This window comes from Aspergillus fischeri, genomic scaffold (genome assembly GCF_000149645.3).
Source record: "Aspergillus fischeri NRRL 181 1099437636264 genomic scaffold, whole genome shotgun sequence".
Taxonomy (NCBI): Eukaryota; Fungi; Ascomycota; class Eurotiomycetes; order Eurotiales; family Aspergillaceae; genus Aspergillus; species Aspergillus fischeri.
In genome coordinates this window covers 1,508,816-1,529,791 of record NW_001509762.1, presented here as the reverse complement: position 1 = coordinate 1,529,791, position 20,976 = coordinate 1,508,816, and the positions used below count along the sequence as shown (strand labels likewise).

The 20,976-nt window shown below is 50.5% G+C and overlaps 5 protein-coding genes across 5 annotated transcripts, besides 3 other annotated features; 1 reads left to right on the top strand and 4 right to left on the bottom strand.

The window, feature by feature from the left end:
- Positions 1-335: 335 nt before the first annotated feature.
- On the bottom strand, positions 336-4,464 carry NFIA_077890 (RNA dependent RNA polymerase; the record flags this gene model as incomplete). The annotated part of the gene is made up of 2 exons (XM_001259745.1): positions 336-4,314; positions 4,427-4,464. 2 exons carry the CDS (start codon positions 4,462-4,464, stop codon positions 336-338), a joined length of 4,017 nt encoding a protein of 1,338 aa, XP_001259746.1.
- Positions 4,465-5,218: 754 nt separating this feature from the next.
- NFIA_077880 (putative amino acid permease) lies at positions 5,219-7,178 on the bottom strand (the record flags this gene model as incomplete). Its single annotated transcript, XM_001259744.1, has 4 exons — positions 5,219-6,524; positions 6,592-6,712; positions 6,806-6,812; positions 7,047-7,178. The coding sequence occupies 4 exons, from the start codon at positions 7,176-7,178 to the stop codon at positions 5,219-5,221; spliced, it is 1,566 nt and encodes a 521-aa protein (XP_001259745.1).
- A 623-nt stretch (positions 7,179-7,801) lies between these two features.
- On the bottom strand, positions 7,802-9,083 carry NFIA_077870 (aromatic alcohol reductase; the record flags this gene model as incomplete). Its single annotated transcript, XM_001259743.1, has 4 exons — positions 7,802-8,182; positions 8,240-8,566; positions 8,640-8,924; positions 8,997-9,083. 4 exons carry the CDS (start codon positions 9,081-9,083, stop codon positions 7,802-7,804), a joined length of 1,080 nt encoding a protein of 359 aa, XP_001259744.1.
- A 1,348-nt stretch (positions 9,084-10,431) lies between these two features.
- Positions 10,432-10,462: a microsatellite.
- A 2,932-nt stretch (positions 10,463-13,394) lies between these two features.
- NFIA_077860 (putative ABC transporter) lies at positions 13,395-17,907 on the top strand (the record flags this gene model as incomplete). The annotated part of the gene is made up of 2 exons (XM_001259742.1): positions 13,395-13,773; positions 13,832-17,907. 2 exons carry the CDS (start codon positions 13,395-13,397, stop codon positions 17,905-17,907), a joined length of 4,455 nt encoding a protein of 1,484 aa, XP_001259743.1.
- A 270-nt stretch (positions 17,908-18,177) lies between these two features.
- Positions 18,178-20,287, bottom strand: NFIA_077850 (putative MFS allantoate transporter; the record flags this gene model as incomplete). Its single annotated transcript, XM_001259741.1, has 9 exons — positions 18,178-18,394; positions 18,508-18,601; positions 18,665-18,905; positions 18,968-19,056; positions 19,108-19,325; positions 19,381-19,647; positions 19,719-19,749; positions 19,809-19,956; positions 20,018-20,287. 9 exons carry the CDS (start codon positions 20,285-20,287, stop codon positions 18,178-18,180), a joined length of 1,575 nt encoding a protein of 524 aa, XP_001259742.1.
- Positions 18,424-18,486: a microsatellite.
- Positions 18,425-18,486: a microsatellite.
- Positions 20,288-20,976: the final 689 nt, after the last annotated feature.

The following is a 20,976-nucleotide window of genomic DNA, read 5'->3' as shown; positions in this document are numbered from 1 at the left end:
CGGCATGCCCATCACATGCTGGTATTTTCGGTATTATGGACTGCCTATGATTGAGCCTTGTCCCTTGTCTCGAGTTCTGTACCCCAGCACTTTTGCTTCTGATCCTCAACGATTCCCGTTTCTGGAAACTGCCGTGACATGTGATCGCGCTGTAATGCCGCCTGACCGCCTTCTAGTGGCACGTGTTCGTGTTCCTCAAGGCGGCTTGGCGACGAGGCAACAAGGCACGAAGGCATCAATGGTTTGGAGTAGATAGTCTTGCACCAGTTCTGGAGAGAATCCAAAGTTGTGTACACATATCCTAGAGACTAGACAAAATACGTAAAAGTAGTTGATCACTCCACAGAAAGCCCGTCCTCCTCGGCGTCCTCATATGCTCCAGGCATGTGCATCCCATACAGCATGGCTCCCACGGCATCTTCCCCTTCATATTCGTCTCCATCATCGGACTCCTCATCAACAGCATCCTTCGCCGTAAGCAGGCTGATCGCCTTGTGATTGACCCGGTAGCAAGCCAAAATTTCATTGGTCACCGACCGGGACGGCAAATTGCTTGCCTTGATCTGGCAGAGGATCTCACCAAAGGCATGGATTGTGAAACTGGCATGGCTATGCTTCCGGTACGTGTACGAGGCCAACAGCCGAAGCCATTCATCCTTGCTATGTCGCCACATATGGATCATCGGATGGTCTCCAAGGGACGGCGGAGGGATCTTCCGCGCTTCCTCTGCCGCCTCGCGCGCAAGGGGCGAGAAGGAATTCTCCCCTGAAATAGAGCTGATCCATTGGCTGTAGAGCCTTTCGACCTCCCGCTGGGCATACTTGAGCGCAGCGCGGAGCTGCCCGTGCTCGCTTTCCCCTTGCTTCTCGATCTCTGCTTCCCGCTGGGCCTCGTTCCACGGGCGGACGAGATCTTCATCCCGATCGTACACGCTGTCATCCTCCGGAAAAGCTCGCTGCAGGTCTTCAAGCACTGCATGTCGCTCCTTACGGGCTACCTCGAATTTGAGGTAGTCTATGATGTTGGTTTTCTTGGGTTTGCGTCCCGCGTTCTTATACGCGGGGACCTCTCGAGCCTTGGGGCTGATCTTCTTCCGGTATTGCTGCCAGGCCTGCTCTGACAGGTGCACCCCTCCTTTGCGGCCATCGACCAGATGGCTAAGCAGACAGGCCAGCTCCTTGGCTCTAGCCGAGTCAATCGACTCGTCGTATGCAATCTTCTCATGCTCTAAGGTGCATCGGCCTAGATTCGAGGTTGTCAGGTTAAAGGTAAAGGCACTCTGAAGAAACTCGTCCGTCGACTCTATGTCCCTCATGGACACCGAATGTTTTGTGAGTCCAAAATGCTCCGGCGGGTATTCCTCTGTAGGCAGGTCGGAATTCTGAAAGCGCTGCACAATGTTCTGGTCCCAGCATATCCACGGTGTATCTCCATCGTAGTCGCCACCAGACAGCATATGTGCCAGTGGAATGTCACCCGTAGTGGGAAAGACGATGACATCCTTGAAGTGCCGAAGCTCCGGTTTCCACACAGCTCGTCGACGCTGGATATCGGAGGGTACGTGCGCAGGGAGACGACCGACCAGAACGTCCACGCCATCAAGGAGGTTGTCCTCGAATTGCCCCCGGGCATCGCGCCAGTTGTTCGAAAACCCGAAATGCACCTCGTCCTCTTTAAGAACCCCGTACGGGTCTGCGATGCAGAAGGCATAAGTGGAAAGTGGGACTTCGATATGTAACTCATCCGCATAGCGGTCAAGCAAGTCTCTCAGACATCTTCCCAGCCGCTTACGTAGGGGGTAGAAACTCCGTAAAGCGAACCCAGCTTCGGTAAGCCTGATGATGGCTTCCGCATCGTTAGCAGTCCACTGCTCCAGGCGCTTCATCCTCTGGCTCATCCCCGATGAGCCATCATCGGCCATAGGTTTGATCTTCTGAATAAGGCTACGGCATAACGCAGCGCTGTTAGACTCCAGCACACTGGCAAAGTCTTGAGAAATTGCCCTAATGCCAGCTCGGGTGAGCTCAGCAATGTACTCCCTGACCTGTCCACCATGCTCGAGAATGGCAAGCAACTGGGTGTTCAGTTCCACCGGGTGCAAGGGTTTGGACCACTTGACCACCTCAAATGTGAGTTTCTCATCATCAATCGGTTCCCGCCAAGCCTGCGGATGCGGCTGGATCTTCAACTGGGAATCTGATATCTGGATCCAGAAATCATCACCCCCTCCAGAAATGCCAGAGTTGTGGCGGTCCACCATCCATAGCCCTTTAGCACCCGCAATCCTTCCCTGGAAAGCGCTAGGAGTGTTTCCGGTAATTCCTAACTGATCGCAGATTGCATTAGCTAAACGTCTAGACATGAGAGCGCAACCATCGTTCATGACTGGACGGTTTGGTACATCTCCGAGGTGCAAGATCTGCCATGGTTTCAAGGCAATTGTAGCATAAGTTTTGGACAGTCCTAAGGAGATCCGCTGAAACAGCTTGCAGTTGGACTGATTTACATTGGCCTCCGGGGGCATGTGCCAGTCCATCAGCGCTTCCAGACTCATCGGTGTATGACTATCGCTGTCTTGGCCCTGAGGAGCAATGGATGGCACCGTGCCCGGGCTGTGTACAAAATCGACACCATCGATCGCAAAGAACTCCACTCTGAACCTTGGCTCTGTTTTCTTGACTTTACGCTTTGACTTGACCTCTTCCACGTAGAAGGGTCGCCATGTCCTCCCCAGGCATCGATGGACATGCTGGGTGAGCCACAGCGCTAGACTCTCGCGCAAAAGCGTTGGATGCGACTTGAAGCGTAGATGGCGCGGTGGCCGCGCCGGCGCAGGCATTGTCAAGCTGAGAAATCGATCGGATCCAAAGCGTCGACGGAATCGGCAGGTTCGCTCCGTCTTGAGGGGATTCAACCTGAATCTGAGGATGCCCGGTTCCGACTCACTGCACCAGTCCAAGTCGCCTGTAAGGATGACGATCTCCGAGTGCTTGTCCGTCTTGAATGAACCAGTAGCCGCTTCCCATGCTTTGCTGGTCGACTTTTCTGGGAGTGGCTTCCCACATCGCTGATTATGGCCTTCAATCCACTTCCAGAACTCACCATATGACTTGAAGGACATGCTGCTCCCAACTAGCATGCGGCCCAAAGGCACATCCCATGCTCTACCGACCCGTTCCAGCTCGTACCGATATCGTAGGGGAATCGACTTTGGAAATGGTTGCTCTAGTGAGAACGGCCCACTGTGCAGAAGCTGTTCCATGATTCGTCCCTCAATTGAATGAGGGGCTTCTTCAGGAGGAATTTCAGTCATCGTGCCTGTATCATCTATGGTCATGTCCATCTCGTGGCTGATCAAATGCCCCACAACTGAATCTTCATACATAGAATCAGAGTCGACCATGGGCTCAGTGGCGTCGGTAACCGTCGAGGTGAAGGAAGTATCAAGCTGGCGCCGGGATTCACGGCCAAATGACGTGGCGACACTGGAAAAGGTGAAATCCAGTCCTGCATGCGCACTAGGCGCCGTGTCGTATCGCCGAACATTGTCTGGAGCGGTAAGCTTCTCGAGAAATCGGGATGGTTCTTTGCCTTTATCCACTGCCATAGGGGTCTTAAAGACATGGATGGACTCGTTGACCATCAGCGAGGAACCGGTGTTCCAATTGTCCCTGCCAATAGCTAGGGGCTGAAGCTCATCTCCATCCACAGCGACGTGATTTTGAACGTTGGCATTCTTCACAGGTGAGTTGGGAGCGGTGTGATACTCTTCGTCATCCTCCTCTTCTTCAGGAATTCTTCTCTTAGGTGGCCTGAATACCGTGCTTGGTGATATTTGCATACGATTGTCATCCGCACAGACGCGGACCGAGCCTCTGCTCAGCAAGTATATCTCGTCATCCACGAGCTTCAACAGATACGCAAGGCGCTCTTCCTTCTCATGCGTAGAAATGACGGTGGTATCCTCAACCATCAATTGATCCCTGCCTGACAAAGCTGAACGACTCTGCGATATACAGCCCACGCCACTGTGCGTATCCAAGTGCGACGTTGGGCGAGAATGGACCCATTCCTCAAAATCGTTCAAGATCCGGCCAAGGTCAACCTCGCGGTTGAAGTAGAGCCGTTTGAGGCCTTTATATGTGCGCCATCGAGGAGTCTGCTCATTGCGGCCAACTGACGGCGAATAGATTCGAGGATTGGGAATTTCAAGATGGAATTGTTCGTTGAGGATTTCGATCAATTGATATAGCTCTTGCCCGCTCTTGACAGGAGTGCGGGGGATGGCCATGTCTTTGTCCGATAGGAGGTAGCTACAGCTAAGGAATCTATCCAAGCTGATAGAAGCTTGTCAATGGATAGAATTCGACGTTGCCTTGACTGTGCTTTTATCGGCAGGCAGTTGTCAATCGAATTTAGGCTTACAGAATGGTAAGGAGCCAAATTATCGTCCCATACTCCATATTCGAATGGACGAAACAAATGATGGTATGATCCCGATGGAATTGATCATCATCAAGAGAACAAGAAGGAACAGTCAGTGTCCATCAACTGAGATTGCTGACTCTAGAGGCAAAGAGTGCAGAAAGTACGCGGTTCGCTCGATCAATTCCAGTCGACTGTGGGGGTGAGGGGGGAAATAGATCGACTGATACATAAGTACTACTCAAGTAGCTTATACTCTCTTTGTCTTGACAGCGGTACGAAGTACCTAAGAAATTCTAAGAAGCTTACCTATCATTATCATCACCCAATTATCTGACAGTCTGTCCCTTGCTTCATGCAGAAGAATAAAGAGAGTTGACGGTGTCTCATAATTTCCATGATCCACACGAGCGATTGGCGCCTCTGTCCGTTCCCAGCAAATCATGTTTCTCGGATATTGGCGCCTTCTGCTGCGGATCAATCATGAGGTGTCAGAGAGATACGTGTTCTATTTTACTTTTTCTTAACTTCAGGAGGATCCTCTTTGGGAGTCCTCTTCATGGACCACGATGTTGTTCTGAGCCTTTCTAGCCTCGTGGTTGGCGTGCATTGCTGGGTAAACAAACAACGTGGAGCACGTTGTTTCCGCCAAGCCATATCACGTACTATTAGAGAAGACTGGGAGAGACCAAGACAGTCATTATCAGGTATAGTCGAGAAAAAGTCATTTAATAATGTTCTATGAATAGCGAGAGTAACATATTGCGCACATGTTTATGGGCAAAAGCGACATCACAACAACCATGCGGCGACAAAACGATTCCATAACCAGTGGTTCTGATCTGCTAACCCCGTGTCTTCCGGTTTTGGAGACTCATGCCGCTCACGAATCGTTGTAACGGTCCAGAGATCAGCCTCAGCGGGGTTGACGCTCTCGCATCGGGTCACGACCTTATATCCAATGACAAGGGACAGATAGAGAGGAACAGCGATATACGACGTAATCAAAGTCATATAGTCGAATGCTTCTGGTTGAGTGGCTAGCTCTGCGACATCCAAGCCTCTCATCAAAGAAAGGAGAATGCAGCTAATCAGAGCGACCCATGACCCGCAAGCGCCGAAGGGAGCTCTGAAGACCAGCGCCGAGTCAGGAACTTTTTGGGCCTTGCGCGCGCGCACAAATGAAATATGCGTGATCAGAATTGAGATCCAAGTGAGAAGGCTGAACATAGTGATTATGTTGACAAAGTACCCGAAAAGAACCTTGGAGTCGTTGTAAATGTTCAGATATGCCAATGATGCTAGAAGTGCGCATGTGCCCAACGAATAGACAGGAACACCCCTACGGTCAGTTCTTGATAAGAAGGAGGGGGCTTTTTGTTCCTGAGATAGCCCATGGATGATCTGGGTCGCCATATGAAGGGCTTGGTTAGCAGCTGATAGAACAAACAGCAGGAAACACGCATTGAGAATGCTTGGAAGGGTCGGTATATGGGCCATTCTGATTGCCACAACAAAAACCGAGACTGTCGTCGGCTTGGAGGCGTTGTTCGCAAAGGCCAAGTCTTGGGAGTCGTATGGAATGAGCATACCGAGCAGCGTTACGCTGACAATGTTGAAAATGAAGATTCGATAGAATGTGAGCTTGATGGCGCGCGCTGCAGCCTTTGGTGTGTTCCCGGTTTGCAGCATGGTCATCCCAAGGAGCTCACTACCCAAGTACGCAAATATAGTGGAGGGCATAGTCTTGCTAACGGCTCGTAGCTTTCCCACCAGTTCATGATTGCCGTAGGAAGCAAAGGCGCCCGGGTCTCTCCAGTATCTGAAACCCCTTCTATCATGATCCGGCCCGCCCCCAAGTGCAATGACCACCGAGAGCACCGTAAGCGCAGACAAGACCAGGATTTTGAAAGATGACAGTGCGAACTCGTATGGTCCAATGAAGCGAGCGGCCCAATAGTTGACAGAGCCAATGACTACGAGAAATGCCGTAATCCAAATCCCGGGGTTTACATCCTTTGCATCGAGCCAATATGATATCACGAGCGCCGCGGCGGTTAATTGGTTGGGAGTGACGACCAAGTATTTGAGCCAGTAGCTGTTGGAAAGATTGTATCAGCGTCCCAGTTCAACATATAGGTACTGATCATGAGGGAAAGCCGTACCTCCAACCCAATGTAAAGCCAACAGCAGGGTCACAGAACCGAACAGCATGATCCACAGCCGTCGATGGCTCAGGAAACCAAGCAGCAACCTCTCCTAGCGCACATAGGGTCAAGTAGACAACTATACCCACAGTCGTGTAAGAGATCACAATCGCGGCAGGCTTGACGGGTCAGCATCGCGAAACTACGTCATCTCGCCTAGACGAATACTAACCCCGGCCCTTAAACAGTGTTAATTGCAGCTCATAGGCGATCTATGTTGGCTGTGCCTTACTTTGAAAGTGCGTTACCAGCTCCAATCATCAATCCGGTGTTGATAGCTCCGCCGATCGCTAGAGGACAGTGAGCAATGGCTTCGAAGACTTCTGAACTGCATGAGAAAGACAAACCTATCATCGTAGTTTGGCGTGGTATCAGGACTCCAAAGACTCGTATCCTTGCGGAGCCAGACTCACTTGGTGCTGCTTCATGGAGACTTCGGATTCGGTTGCGGATCGAGTGTTGTGCATTATCCTGAGACATGTCTTGCTGGCATCCTTCATTCGGCCCCGTGTGATCTCAACGAAAAGTAGAGTGAACAGAGACATACTGATAGCGCATTGGGAAAATCGAGTGTTAGTGAGTTCCCAAGTGTTGAAGGCGAACAGAGCTGAAATGAAAACGGAAGGGACGATAGACACTGCGTTTTCCAGTGCCGATGCCTTGCGGATCAATTGCAACAGCCAGCCTTGAGATATAGAACTGAGGATTTTTATAGTCAATGCATTATGGATCGCTTCAAAATAAATTTCAGAAGTAGTTTTCTTTGGTAAGGGCACCAGACCGAAAGAATCTAGGAGCCTGCTGGAGGATTGAAGATGGTTGACCTTAAAAAGAGACAATTCTATGATCTGTTGGACCCGGTGATGAAGTAGAGGTGGTGGTATCAATGATTTGTTTCCCGACTTTCCCCTATAGCCAGCGTCTAGAATAGAAAGGAGACAAAAGGATAATAACGACATCAATACAAATCAAACGCCAGCACAGTCTAAAAACCGAGGGGTGAATCACATAAGAGGAGAAACAAGAGGCGAGTCTGAGGACCAGAGCAAAGCCAGTCTGCCCCGGACGACGCAAAATCGTAAATACATGAAACGTGGCGCGGCTCACAGGGCACGTCTAGCGTCGCCTTCTGTGGCCGCTGATTCTTGTTCGACATGGAAAGGACCGCTTATCTGCTCATGTATAGCGAATCGCTTGACTCAGCCCTGGGGAAGATCCGAGTGTACAGCGAGTCACTAGACTCCGTCCGTGGGAATTCCCGTTGCTGAGCTCTCGAGATGGTACGGTCTGTGTAGATACCCTTCGCGGTGCCCCTAACGACCGACTCGAGGTAGTCACGGAAGTCGGTTGGTCTGAAATCGGGATAGAGCTCCTTCGCATCCAGATAGCCCAGATACTTTGCGTATTCCGGGTTGTTGTCGCCGCGAATACCCCAGGACAACTGGTATTCGGCGAGGTATCGAGGAATGAATTTCACTGGGTCAAAGGGATAGGTCTCGCTAGACTGGCGGGCCGCAAGAACTCGAGTGTAGACGGTCTCTTCCGAAACCTGTCGAGAACGACCTGTTAGATAGAAATTCTGTGCAAGATGGCCAACAACACCTACATAGTTTCTTTGAATCTTTTCCTCGCCGATCTCTTCGAGCAAATCGTAAATCTGGTTCTGGGTCACAACTGTGTTGTACGCGAAAACCATCCGGTTCAATGTCCGATCATCCACGATAATTCTGGCAATGTAGCGTCCGATATCTCTCAGATCTGTCAAGGCGGTGCGGGTGTTGCCATCCCCCACAATCTCGTTGTTTGCCGTGGTCATAGCATAGTCTACTCGTCCGGACTCGAGTCTAGGGTACGAAAGCTGGTACCACCAACCAACATCGACAATGGTGTATGGAAGCCAGAGTTGTTTGATGTGATTGTAAACAGTCTCTTTCTGGAGAGTAGAACCACACGTCAATACCTCTTTCAAAAATCTACAGAAAGACAGTCGGGATGGTTGAGCTTACCTCGTCTCTCAACCACATGATGCCGCCGGGCGGGGCCACTGTGATAAATCCGCACGGGACAAATCGCTTGACGCCAGCCTTCTTCGCAGCCTTTGCAAGAGGAATCTGGTCTTGCTGTTCGGCGGGACCGACACAGCTGATGACAATATCGATATCTGTAAGTGCTTCGGCGAGCGACTCCTCTGAGCCTCTCAGATCGCATCGGCGCACCTGGACACCTCGTTCTTGAAGGGAAACAATGGCAGGTTTTTGGACCGATCGGGGACGAACAAGCGCATAGACTTCCTGTAAGCGATATTGCAGTCAGAATACGTTGCTATCATTTTCCGCGGAGAATTCAACAAGCGGGGGACTCACAAAGATTGGGTTCTCAAGGAGTCCATTTGCGATTGAGCCGCCAGTCTCACCGGCTGCTCCAACCAGCAAGACTCTCGTGCGCGACATGATTGGAATGAGGAATGTGTGTAGTGAATTGAGATTTCGTGCCAACGGAGTGTTTTGGAGGATTTGCGGTAAAGTAAGTGGACAGTGGAAGGGTTCAAAGCACGTAAACAGAAGAAACTGCAGATAAAGAGTTTCCAACAGTAGCAGATCGAGGATCAGTCGACGTTATAAAATGGCAGCGTCCCACCCAAGGATGACTACTGCCCACAATTTCCAACCCAGGGTGGCCAGTAGTGGGTCAAAGGTGGATATTCAATTCCCAAAAAGAGGAGCGCTGTATGGACATGTGTTGTCTAAGGGGGGTTTCAGTGATTCAGCCCGCTGCAATGAGGAGAACCGATCAACCACGTCTCTTCAGGTAAGATTTCCCATGAATTCGAGGAGATTTGAATTCTATTGTTGTATTCAAAGAACGTATGACTACAGATTCTAATCTTTGACGATGCTCGGAAGGCCGGATCTTTTAAGGCGTTTCAACTTCTTCACTCCCACGGGCCGGTGGCTCGGGACTGGAACCTAAATGGACCCTACGTCATTCTCACCACGGCTTCCCGGACATTGGCACAGAATCTATCATCAAAGACCCATCATCATTGAGACACTTCATTTCCGTTAATAGGTTGATGAGTCGCTCCTTGCTGTTGGGAATCATCTCTACCGCCTGTTAGCCTGTCTGCTTTGGTATCTTAGGTGTAGATATCATCTGATCGAATGACCATGGTGCATTCGCCAGCTATTTACTGTGCAATAACCGGGCAAGACTCGTTTTGCCTTCCTAAATATGCACATCACGGTAATTGGACATGACTGTTGCAGATAATAATGCGGGGAGAATCCCATTCAACCCCTCCTTTTCTGCATTCATGTTGCAAGCCCTCTGCGACTTGTTCTTGTTGGTGGTGTTTTATGTGGTAATCGCTCCCTAATTCTTTGGTCCATGACTAACCCCCCACGTCACAGATCTTCGGATCTGCATGGCGCTTTTTCAGCAGTAGCCAAGAACATTGTCCTCACAACCTTGGCTTGGTGACGACATATGACTATGTTACCTTGGTAGTACATCATTGGTTCATCATCAACTTGCAATAATGGACCTTGACGCTCAAGTGCCATGGCTAGCATGAATCGGTGCCTTTCGAGGCAGATACAGCCCCAAAAATGGTCGGAGGCAGGGGTACGGAGAAAGTCACGTTCAGAGCACCAAAAACGAGGGCCAACGGATTAGGTACTCCGTACCTGTGATAATCAGTTCCAGTCAATGAGAATGTTCAGATCATCCTGATCACCGCGGTTCAGCAGATTTCCCCGCACTCTTTGACGGTCCAAAGTCTGATATGACTTGAAGTCTTGAGCAGATCGCTTTTGAGCAGATCGCTTTTCACCTGATTCAAATGAAACATCATATTTCCAACAGTCGGACAGTTTCAGCCACAGAAGCCAGGACCCCATAGGTCAAACGAGCGCCAGGGGCTTGAAACGAGCTGGGTCCTGGCAGTGGCAGTGGCGGTGATCGATATTGAGCGCGGGGTACTTGGCCTCCCTACGCTTCCCCATGCTGCAACTTCCCAGTACCAAAATGTGAAAGGACAGGGCCTTTTTACCAGCACGATAAATTGTCGGCTTGTCATGTATCCGGGATAGTCCATGCCGCAATGACAGTGTACACTCAGTAGATCTGAGGTTGATGGGACCCCCTTCACAGTAGCAGTAGAAAGTAATTCCAGGGGATGATCACCGCAATTTTCAGTGCGCGCTTCATGCGCAAATGGAAGGGTGACAATCAAGCTTATTGAGGACTCGGCACCCTCGGGAGGAGAGGCGCAATTGGCTGGCGATTGAATAAAAGCTAGAGAATACACCGTGGGCTACCTGCTGCTTAACCATGCCAAGCGAACGGCGCGACACCCGCGGTTGTTGTGAGTCTTTTTGGGCATCAAGGAGATGATGCCATGTGAGAAGTGGAAAAAGGTACTGAATAAAAAGAAAGAAGACTATGTCAGGTTTTCTTGCAGGCACTAATTATAGTCTACGCCCGCCAATAATGGCTCTGCACAAAGCATCCTGTCCCTTCCAAGAGTGCAAGCGAATACCTCTTACTTGCTTTCTAGTTTCTACTAGCAATTCCAAGTTTCTACCAGTATTCTACCTAAAGTGTCGAGCATCGAGCAAATCTGCCCCATTGGCCTCGATCAGACTAGATCTAGATGATTCTTTAAAGACAGCAAACCAAATTGTAATAGCTCGGATGATGTGTATTCAGGCAAATGGGTATTCGACATTCCTCTTACTTATAATCCATAGACAGGAGCTGACGAGTAGTTTCCGACCATCCTCGGTCACAAACTAGTCGTCTTCGTAGCAGAATTTGCGTCAGAAGTGCAGGGTTTCGTCGCGGGTGATGCTGTCTTGCGCGACAACCCAGAACTATGCGGACAATGCTTCTCCTGCCGTCGCGGACACGAACTCCCTCGTGAGAACTTTATCGTCCTCGATGTGATGGATGGTAGATGGCGGTTTCGCTGGCTACGCAGCATACCTCCCCAAGAGGGTCACATGCCTCCCCAATCTCTCTGGTAGCCTGGGCGGCGCACGGGGTGGATAGGGTTGCTTCCCAGACGGCATCGCGAGTGCCGATGTTTGGTGCTGGTCCGACAGGGCTTGTTCGAGCTCATCTGCTGCGTCGAAACGGCCATGCCATGTTGTTGTTGTCGCCACACTACTAGCCAAGGTGCAGCTGTCCTCGTCTCTTAATGTTGGCGATGAACATATCGACCTTCCGCAGGACCAGGCCGCTGCATTTGTCACGTGGACAAGCTGCAGAATGATAATCAGTACTCGTTCGATTTCGTAGGTCGGACGACTCAGAATGTTTAAGTCCTTGAGGGCTTGATACCTTGTCCGATAGGGAGACAAGCTGGTAAGTCAAAGCGTCAACAACAACAATGTTTAATGATGAAATGAGTCCTCATTTAGCGACTTGAACGGGTTCCCTGCTGTAATTGATTATCTTGGTCTGTAGTAGAAATCTGCCTCCTGTATCCGGACCCTGACGCTACCTATATGAAGGAAACGGCAAGGTTGGGTGTGAGTGTGTTAGTGGCATTGTGAGCGAGACCCCAGGGGAGTTGCGACAAGCCTCGAGGCAAAACGTACCCATCGCATTCGACTAGGTATTTCTGGCTTAAAGATGATATTTGATGTGAAGATGGATGGAAGGAGAAGAATGATTTTACCATTGTTTTGCTCCAGTAGACGCTGTACTCCGTTAGATGTTGCCGACTACAGAACATGACTCATGAGCATCATCTGACTAAAATTCAGCGGTCTGAGATGAAATACAAATCTCCAAGCAAATGGAGATGAGCTATTAGTCTACGCCTTATGAACTACATCTCGGCAGCTCACTCAATAAGTGCAAAATACCTCTTGTGACTAAGAGACGCTGTACGGAGTATTGTATCCATGGACATAATAACAGTGAGAGGGAGAATGTGATAGATCAGCCACTGCGCCCTTCTCCGCATAATAAAATTGGCTTGATTCTTTGGCTGGAAGACCCTGCCACCTCTTGTCCGTCCACTTCTGAAATTTTCTCGTTTAAACTTCGGGCATTTGCTATCTATCAAGGATCAATCAACACGCCTGGCGGGAGTTGCCGACCTCTTGGCACATTATCTGTTCAATCACAGACGGTACTAACTACCGCTTTAGGCTTCCCGACGTCGGAAGAGTTCCATCCTGGTCAAAGGAAGTATTAGCAACGACTAATCGAGTCCCCGACTGTTAATGAGTCAGGAGTCAGGAATGCTCTCTTGATCATATTGCTCGTGCGCTTCTCTTAGTCCCAGTGACTAGGATGCCGAGTCTCGTCGTTCCAATGGAGCAGCCTCCGGGCTTTCGTATGTGGTTCACTTACCGTGGATGGCTTGACACTGTCCCCCTCCTGCTGCCTTTAGGCTGCTCTTGGCTGTCCATGTGGAGAGCCATAGCCGGATTGCCCTCTGGAGGTAAAGTATGTATCTTTTTCTTGAGGCCTAACATGCTTCCAGTTGAGAGTTCGGTTTGTTCCTTCGCCTTTCCCTGCCCAGCTGCCAAGCTATCACTAGCAAATATAATTATTTTAGCCTCGTTTCCTCAAGCACAATGTGTCCGGGGAGTTTTAGTCTCCCTTAGTACTGTTCTTTTATTATTCGCACTGTTATCCCCGTCACCTCTAGTTTTCCTCTTCTGTGCTCAACCCTCTCCATATCGTGCCTGGCGAGAATTCCTGATAAGATCCTTTGTTTCACGTCCTTGGTTGCGACTGCATCCATGGACGAGAAACCAGCAGTCTCCGAGACCAGTAATGGCTCGGACGTAGACTCCCTGTCTACTGCCAGTGCGTATGAACAACAACGAGAGCGGCTCAGGGATGCGAATCCACAGGGAGTGACCTCCCATCGGTCAGGCGTCAACGTCAAGGAAGCAGAAGAAGAGTTCTCAGAACTGAACAGGCAATTCTCTACCATCTCACATCAAGCTCATAGTTTGTCCAAGCAGATTTCACGAGCTTCCAAGCCAACAGGGAAGACGGAAGATGTTGAAAGGTCCGACAGTCCAGCTGACTCGGACGAGCCGTGGGATCTTGAAACCGCTCTGCGCGGTAACCGGGACGCGGAAACAGCAGCTGGAATCAGGAACAAACACATAGGTAATTTTATAGCGCTCTGTTGCTCCAGAAGGTCTTTACTCGTACTGACAGCTCGTAGGAGTCATATGGGATAACCTCACCGTTCGCGGAATGGGAGGCGTCAAGACGTATATTAAAACATTCCCGGATGCGATTATTGACTTTTTCAACGTCCCGGAGACGATAATGCACATGCTTGGTTATGGCAAGAAGGGGAAAGAGTTCGAAATCCTGAAGAATTTTCGTGGAGTGCTACAACCTGGAGAGATGGTCCTTGTTCTGGGGCGTCCAGGATCAGGCTGCACCACATTCCTGAAAACGATCACAAACCAGCGTTTTGGCTATACTAGCATAGATGGCGACGTCCTCTACGGTATTTTCGACGCCGACACCTTCGCAAAGAGGTTTCGCGGCGAGGCTGTCTACAATCAAGAGGATGACGTTCATCAGCCTACACTCACAGTCAAACAGACCTTGGGATTTGCGCTAGACACGAAGACCCCGGGAAAGAGACCTCTGGGAGTTTCTAAGGCCGAGTTCAGAGAGAAAGTCATCAATATGCTACTCAAGATGTTCAACATCGAACATACCGCCAATACCGTGATTGGAAACCAGTTCATCCGTGGCGTCTCAGGAGGAGAGAGACGTCGAGTGAGTATTGCAGAGATGATGGTCACATCAGCAACGGTTCTGGCTTGGGATAATAGTACTCGTGGGCTGGATGCTTCGACTGCTCTCGACTTTGCCAAATCACTGAGAATCATGACAAACATCTACAAGACTACGACGTTCGTCTCTCTTTATCAAGCCTCTGAGAATATCTACAAGCAATTCGACAAGGTCCTGGTGATCGACAGCGGTCGTCAAGTATTCTTCGGTCCCGCCTCTGAGGCAAGATCGTATTTCGAGAGTCTCGGTTTCAAGGAGAGACCTCGGCAGACCACTCCCGACTATTTGACTGGCTGCACAGATCCATTTGAACGGGAATTCAAGGAAGGACGAAGTGAAGACAACGTTCCGTCCACGCCGGACTCGCTCGTGGAAGCTTTCAATCGGTCGTCGTACAGTGAGAGACTCGCCCAGGAAATGGATGCTTATCGAAAGAAGCTGGAACAAGAGAAGCATGTGTACGAAGACTTCGAGATTGCTAATCAGGAGGCGAAGCGCAAGTTTACTCCTAAATCTTCGGTCTACTCGATACCCTTCCACTTACAGATCTGGGCGCTGATGCAACGTCAGTTCCTGATCAAATGGCAAGACAGGTTTGCTCAGACGGTCTCTTGGATTACTTCCACCGGGGTCGCCATCATTCTAGGTACAGTCTGGCTGCAACTACCCAAAACTAGTGCAGGAGCATTTACCAGAGGTGGTCTACTCTTCATTAGTCTGCTCTTCAACGGATTTCAGGCCTTTTCCGAACTCGTATCGACGATGATGGGTCGCTCTATCGTCAATAAACACCGGCAATTTACCTTCTATCGGCCAAGTGCTCTGTGGATTGCGCAAATTCTGGTTGATACGACGTTTGCTATTGCACGAATCCTCATCTTCAGCATTATTGTCTACTTTATGTGCGGCCTTGTCCTCGATGCAGGCGCCTTCTTCACGTTCATCCTGATTATCGTGCTCGGATACCTCTGCATGACTTGCTTCTTCCGCGTCATTGGCTGCATGAGTCCTGACTTTGACTATGCCATGAAGTTTGCCTCTGTGGTGATCACTCTGTTTGTTCTGACGTCCGGCTATCTCATACAATGGCCTAGCGAGCAAGTGTGGCTGCGATGGCTGTACTACATCAATCCGTTCGGACTGGGGTTTGCCGCGCTGATGGTCAACGAGTTCAAGGATCTCACCATGACATGCACTGCAGACTCGTTGGTGCCGAGTGGCCCAGGCTACGACAACATGGCAAGTCGTGTGTGTACACTTGCTGGCGGTGAGCCAGGTTCGGTCATTATTCCAGGTGCGAGCTACCTCGCAAAGACGTTCAGCTACTTCCCAGGGGATCTGTGGCGGAACTTTGGTATTATGGTTGCACTCACCGTTGGCTTCCTGACCCTGAATCTGTACCTCGGTGAAACACTGCAGTTTGGGGCTGGAGGCAGGACCGTGACCTTCTACCAAAAGGAGAACAAGGAGCGCAAAGCGTTGAATGAAGCCCTGATGGAGAAGCGAACCAATCGCGAGTCTAAGGATCAATCAGCTACGAATCTCAAAATCACCTCCAAATCGGTCTTCACCTGGGAAGACGTCTGTTATGACGTTCCTGTGCCATCGGGCACTCGCCGGCTTCTTCAATCTGTCTACGGGTACGTGCAGCCGGGCAAGCTAACGGCGCTTATGGGAGCTTCAGGCGCCGGCAAAACGACGTTATTGGATGCTCTGGCCGCCAGAAAGAACATTGGCGTGATCAGTGGCGATATTCTGGTCGATGGTGCACCCCCTCCTGGAAGTTTCTTGCGTACTGTGTCCTACGCGGAGCAGCTAGATATCCATGAGCCCATGCAAACCGTACGAGAGGCATTACGCTTCTCGGCTGACCTTCGCCAGCCTTATGAAACACCACAATCTGAGAAGTACGAGTACGTCGAGGGCATCATCCAACTTCTTGAGCTTGAGGGTCTTGCCGACGCGATTATCGGAACTCCAGAGACCGGCCTCTCAGTCGAAGAAAGAAAACGCGTCACCATTGGTGTTGAGCTCGCTGCCAAACCTGAACTGCTTCTTTTTCTGGATGAACCTACAAGTGGCCTCGACAGTCAATCGGCATTCAATATCATTCGGTTCCTGAGGAAACTTGCCGCCGCCGGACAGGCGATTCTGTGTACCATCCACCAACCGAACTCTGCCCTGTTTGAGAACTTCGATCGCCTTCTCCTGCTCCAGAGGGGAGGAGAGTGCGTATATTTTGGAGACATTGGAGAAGACTCCCATGTCCTCTTGGACTACTTCCGCCGCAACGGTGCCGACTGTCCACCCGACGCAAACCCGGCCGAATGGATGCTCGATGCCATCGGTGCAGGCCAGACTCGCCGGATTGGAGATCGGGACTGGGGAGAGATCTGGCGCACGTCCCCCGAGTTGGAGCAGGTCAAAAGAGAGATAATTCAAATTAAGGCCCAGCGTGCGGAGGAGGCCCGACAGAGCAGCGGCTCGCAGATAATTGTCAAAGAGTATGCCACACCACTGTGGCACCAGATCAAGGTCGTTTGCAAGCGAACGAACATCGTCTTCTGGCGATCGAGGAACTACGGCTTCACACGACTATTCAACCACGTCGTCATCGCCCTAGTCACTGGCCTCGCATTCCTGAACCTAGACGACTCGCGCGCCTCTCTCCAATACCGAATCTTCGTCATCTTCAACGTGACCGTCCTACCGGCCATCATCCTCCAGCAGGTCGAACCCCGCTTCGAGTTCTCGCGGCTCGTCTTCTTCCGCGAATCCGCCTGCAAATCATACAGCCAGTTTGCATTCGCCCTGTCCATGGTCATCGCCGAGCTCCCCTACAGCATCCTCTGCGCCGTCTGCTTCTTCCTGCCCCTCTACTACATCCCCGGCTTCCAAGCCGCGTCCAGCCGAGCCGGCTACCAATTCCTCATGGTCCTCATCACCGAACTCTTCTCGGTAACACTGGGCCAGATGATCTCCGCCCTGACGCCAAACAGCTTCATCGCCTCGCAGATCAACCCGCCTATCGTCATCATCTTCTCGCTCTTCTGCGGCGTCGCCATTCCCAAGCCCCAGATGCCCGGCTTCTGGCGCGCCTGGCTCTACCAGCTCGACCCCTTCACCCGCCTCATCAGCGGCATGGTCACCACAGAGCTGCACGGCCGCACCGTCTCCTGCTCCGCCAGCGAGTATAATCGCTTCCAGGCCCCGGAAAATCAGACCTGCGGCGAATACATGCTGCCGTTCTTCGAGCGTGGCGGGCTGGGATACCTGGCCGACAACACGACGCAGGCTTGCGAGTACTGTGCGTATAAGATCGGGGATGAGTTCTACAGTACTTTTTCTATGAGCTTTGATACCAGGTGGCGGGACCTGGGGATCTTCCTTGCCTTTATCGGGTCGAATCTCATCATTTTGTTCTTGGCGGTGAGCTTTGTCTCCTCGTTGTCGATTACCTACAAGCTGATTTATGATATTTTCTAGTCCCGCTACCTGAATTACAATCGCAGATAACGTTGTGGGACGGCGTCTACGAAAGAGGGAGACCGAAAGCGCACGTGCTTTTAATTGATGGCTAGATAACATCTAACATTGCCAACATGTCCATACCGATATTACCAAAGGTCAAAAGTTATTAGACTGCATTCATGTCCTTAGATCAAGAATAGATCCATCGGGGAGCTCATCTCGACTCAGTATATATAGCGGAAACTGCGGGAAAATTCCGAATTAGCCAGACCATTCATCATATAATCAAGGATGAAAAACATACTTGAGATTCTCTCGATCCGTCAAATCCAAGAACGCAGTAGAATCCAGATCTCGTCCCTCAAGTCCACCCTGCATCTGAGACTGTATCCGATCCCGCTTCTTGTTCTCCCATCGGAGAAGAAGGCCAAGAGCGGCGATGAGAGCGACCTCGATCAGATGCGAGACGATCATGGACCAGATGCCGAGGGAGTAGGTTGGTCTGCGACAAAGTCAGGATGCAATTGATCAATGATGATGATGATGATGATGATGATGATGATGATGATGATGATGATGATGATGATGATGATGGAAAATGAGAAGGCAACGCACTTCTGATTCGTCTTGTAGAAAAACGGACCCGCAATGTTCCCAGTGCAGTAGCCCAGAAAGAGGACTGCGTTCGTGACGACCTTCTTTGTGTGTCCTGCATTATCCTATTAGACCATCACAGCTCCGAGGAAGATCGGCAAATAGAATGGGGCAGTACCTGCAGTATTCGCGATCTGCATGCTCAGAATCAAGACAAAGGCTGCGTTGTACGGACCCGTGAGGTAGTAGCAGATCAGGCGGCCGACTTTCTGGTCTAGTGGGACAAAGCGCAGGCCAAAGGCGCCGGCGATATTGGGGATCAGGAATAAGAGGATGAACACGCAGCGGCGGTTCTCGAAGCGGTCGTTGAGGTAGACGCAGAGAAGGATGGAGAGTGCGATGAGGACGCCGTAGGGAATCTATATGAGAACAGCGTTATTAAGATTCGGTGAATGTGGGCTAATATCGACAGCAACCATACCTGCATCAGGGTGGTAACCAGGGTTGAAAATCCAAAGCCCTGGATGATCAATGTGCCGAAGTTTGAGATACCGCCATTGGGGATGTTGCCTTTGCAAATTAGTGCTGAACTGTGTGACCAGAGGATACAGTAATACTCACTGACACAGCCTAGCATAAAGAAAATGTAAAGCTTGTAGTCCATGAACGCCTCTAGGACCTGGTATGGCTTGAGATGCTTGTTCTCAACACCTGTCTGGTTCTCTCTCAACCGTTCAACGGCAACTCGTCGTTCCCTGGGGGTAAGACCCGGTGCAGAGACGGGCGAATCCGGAAGGAAGATGAACATGACTATGCCCCAGGCAGAGCAAAGGGCGCCGCTGCAACTCAGTTAGCAAGTTACCATACTGCAGGATCCTAGTACCATGGACTTACATGACGAGGAATTCGTACTTCCAAGATGGAAGCGCACCCTTGAGATTCCCAATCCCATAACCCAACAGGCCACCAAGCGCAATACCAAAACCATTAGCGGTATACCACAGACCAATTCGGACAGGCTGCTCTTTTCTTGTGTAAAACATGCTGGTAATCAACATAAAGGCAGGGTCGGCACAGGCTTCAGCGGCGCCTCCTAACGCTCGAAGAACAGCTAGCGTGGTGAAGTTATGGCATGCTGCCTGGATCATGAGGAAGACTCCCCTAATATACATGAGTATAATGCTTTTTGGGAAGAAAGGAGAGGAATTGCCTGGTGTGTTTGCCGTACGTACCACATGAAGATATTGGCGCCCAGGTACTTCCCTTCACACATGAAAATGATTACAATCCTATCCTCCGACATGTCTGTATGGAACACATACCGATTGGCAGACGCTGCAGGAGAAAGTTGGTAGGGAACGCCCAGACAAGGAAACCAAAGTAGAATATACTGCTGAGCCAGTTATACTGCGTTCCGTGGAGCTTGAGGTCATCCACGATTCCGAAGATAGCTGCATAGCTCAGTGTTGTCTGAATATCGAAATCGAACATCAGTCTAGCCAAATGGAGAATTACTTTCACGCCAACATACCTTATCAATGTAGAAAAATGCATAGCAGACGGCAAGGTACGGAAGAATCATCATATCGATCTTCCACAATATTCTTCTCGCCTCGGCTGGGTCTACCTCTTCATGCAGCTCGTCTGGATCGTTAAACAAAGCCATGGCTGTGTCGCCATCTTTTTGCTTCGCTGTCTTCCATCCTGGTTCAAGCTGAGTATTTTCGCTGTGTATGATGGTAGGTGTCTCTGCAGAATGCATTTTGGAGCCATGCTGTGGCTCGGTAGTTCTATCACCCATATTGCCTTTTCGTTGCTTCTTCCTTGCAAGTCAGCGATGGTATCGATGAGCAGCTGAAAATATAGACGTCTCAGAGCCTATTCCTGGGGAAGCTGAATCCCGTTGGTATTTGAATGGCAGTAGCTTGGATAGACCCCAAAAGCCAAAGCGGAGAGCTCATTGCCCAGATTCTCATATCATGCCACAGGAGGCGTTGGACAATCGTCCCAAGCGTAGATTCCACATAAGGAAGTATCAACGCTGAAGCATCTCCACCCCACGCCGAACGAGCCAAACATTCTCCCCTACCCCAGGTTGGAGCTCACAGCTTCGGCCTTGCTTCCGGCACATTTTGCGGGGTTGAAAGCTACAAACCAGTAGTGCGGTGTGGGGGTCGACATCGTCATACAGCGGTGTTGATGACCATTGAGCGATTCAGGGGCCTTCGGGGAGAATGCCAGCACCAGCGCTAAGAACTCGTTGGTTGGCCGGTTCATTGGTCAATGTTGAGATTTGCGGTGATGGGCAGGGTGACATTCCCAGTGCGGAGTAATCGAGCAGTCGGGGGTAAGACCGAGAATAAGGCGTGGCATCCTCGTCTGGCAGATGATAGGTGGAAATCGTCGAGATCCGTAGCCGATGCGCCAGTCATGACTCTTTCATTCAGGTTCAGCCGATCTTTGATACGTGCGTCAATAATATTACGAGGT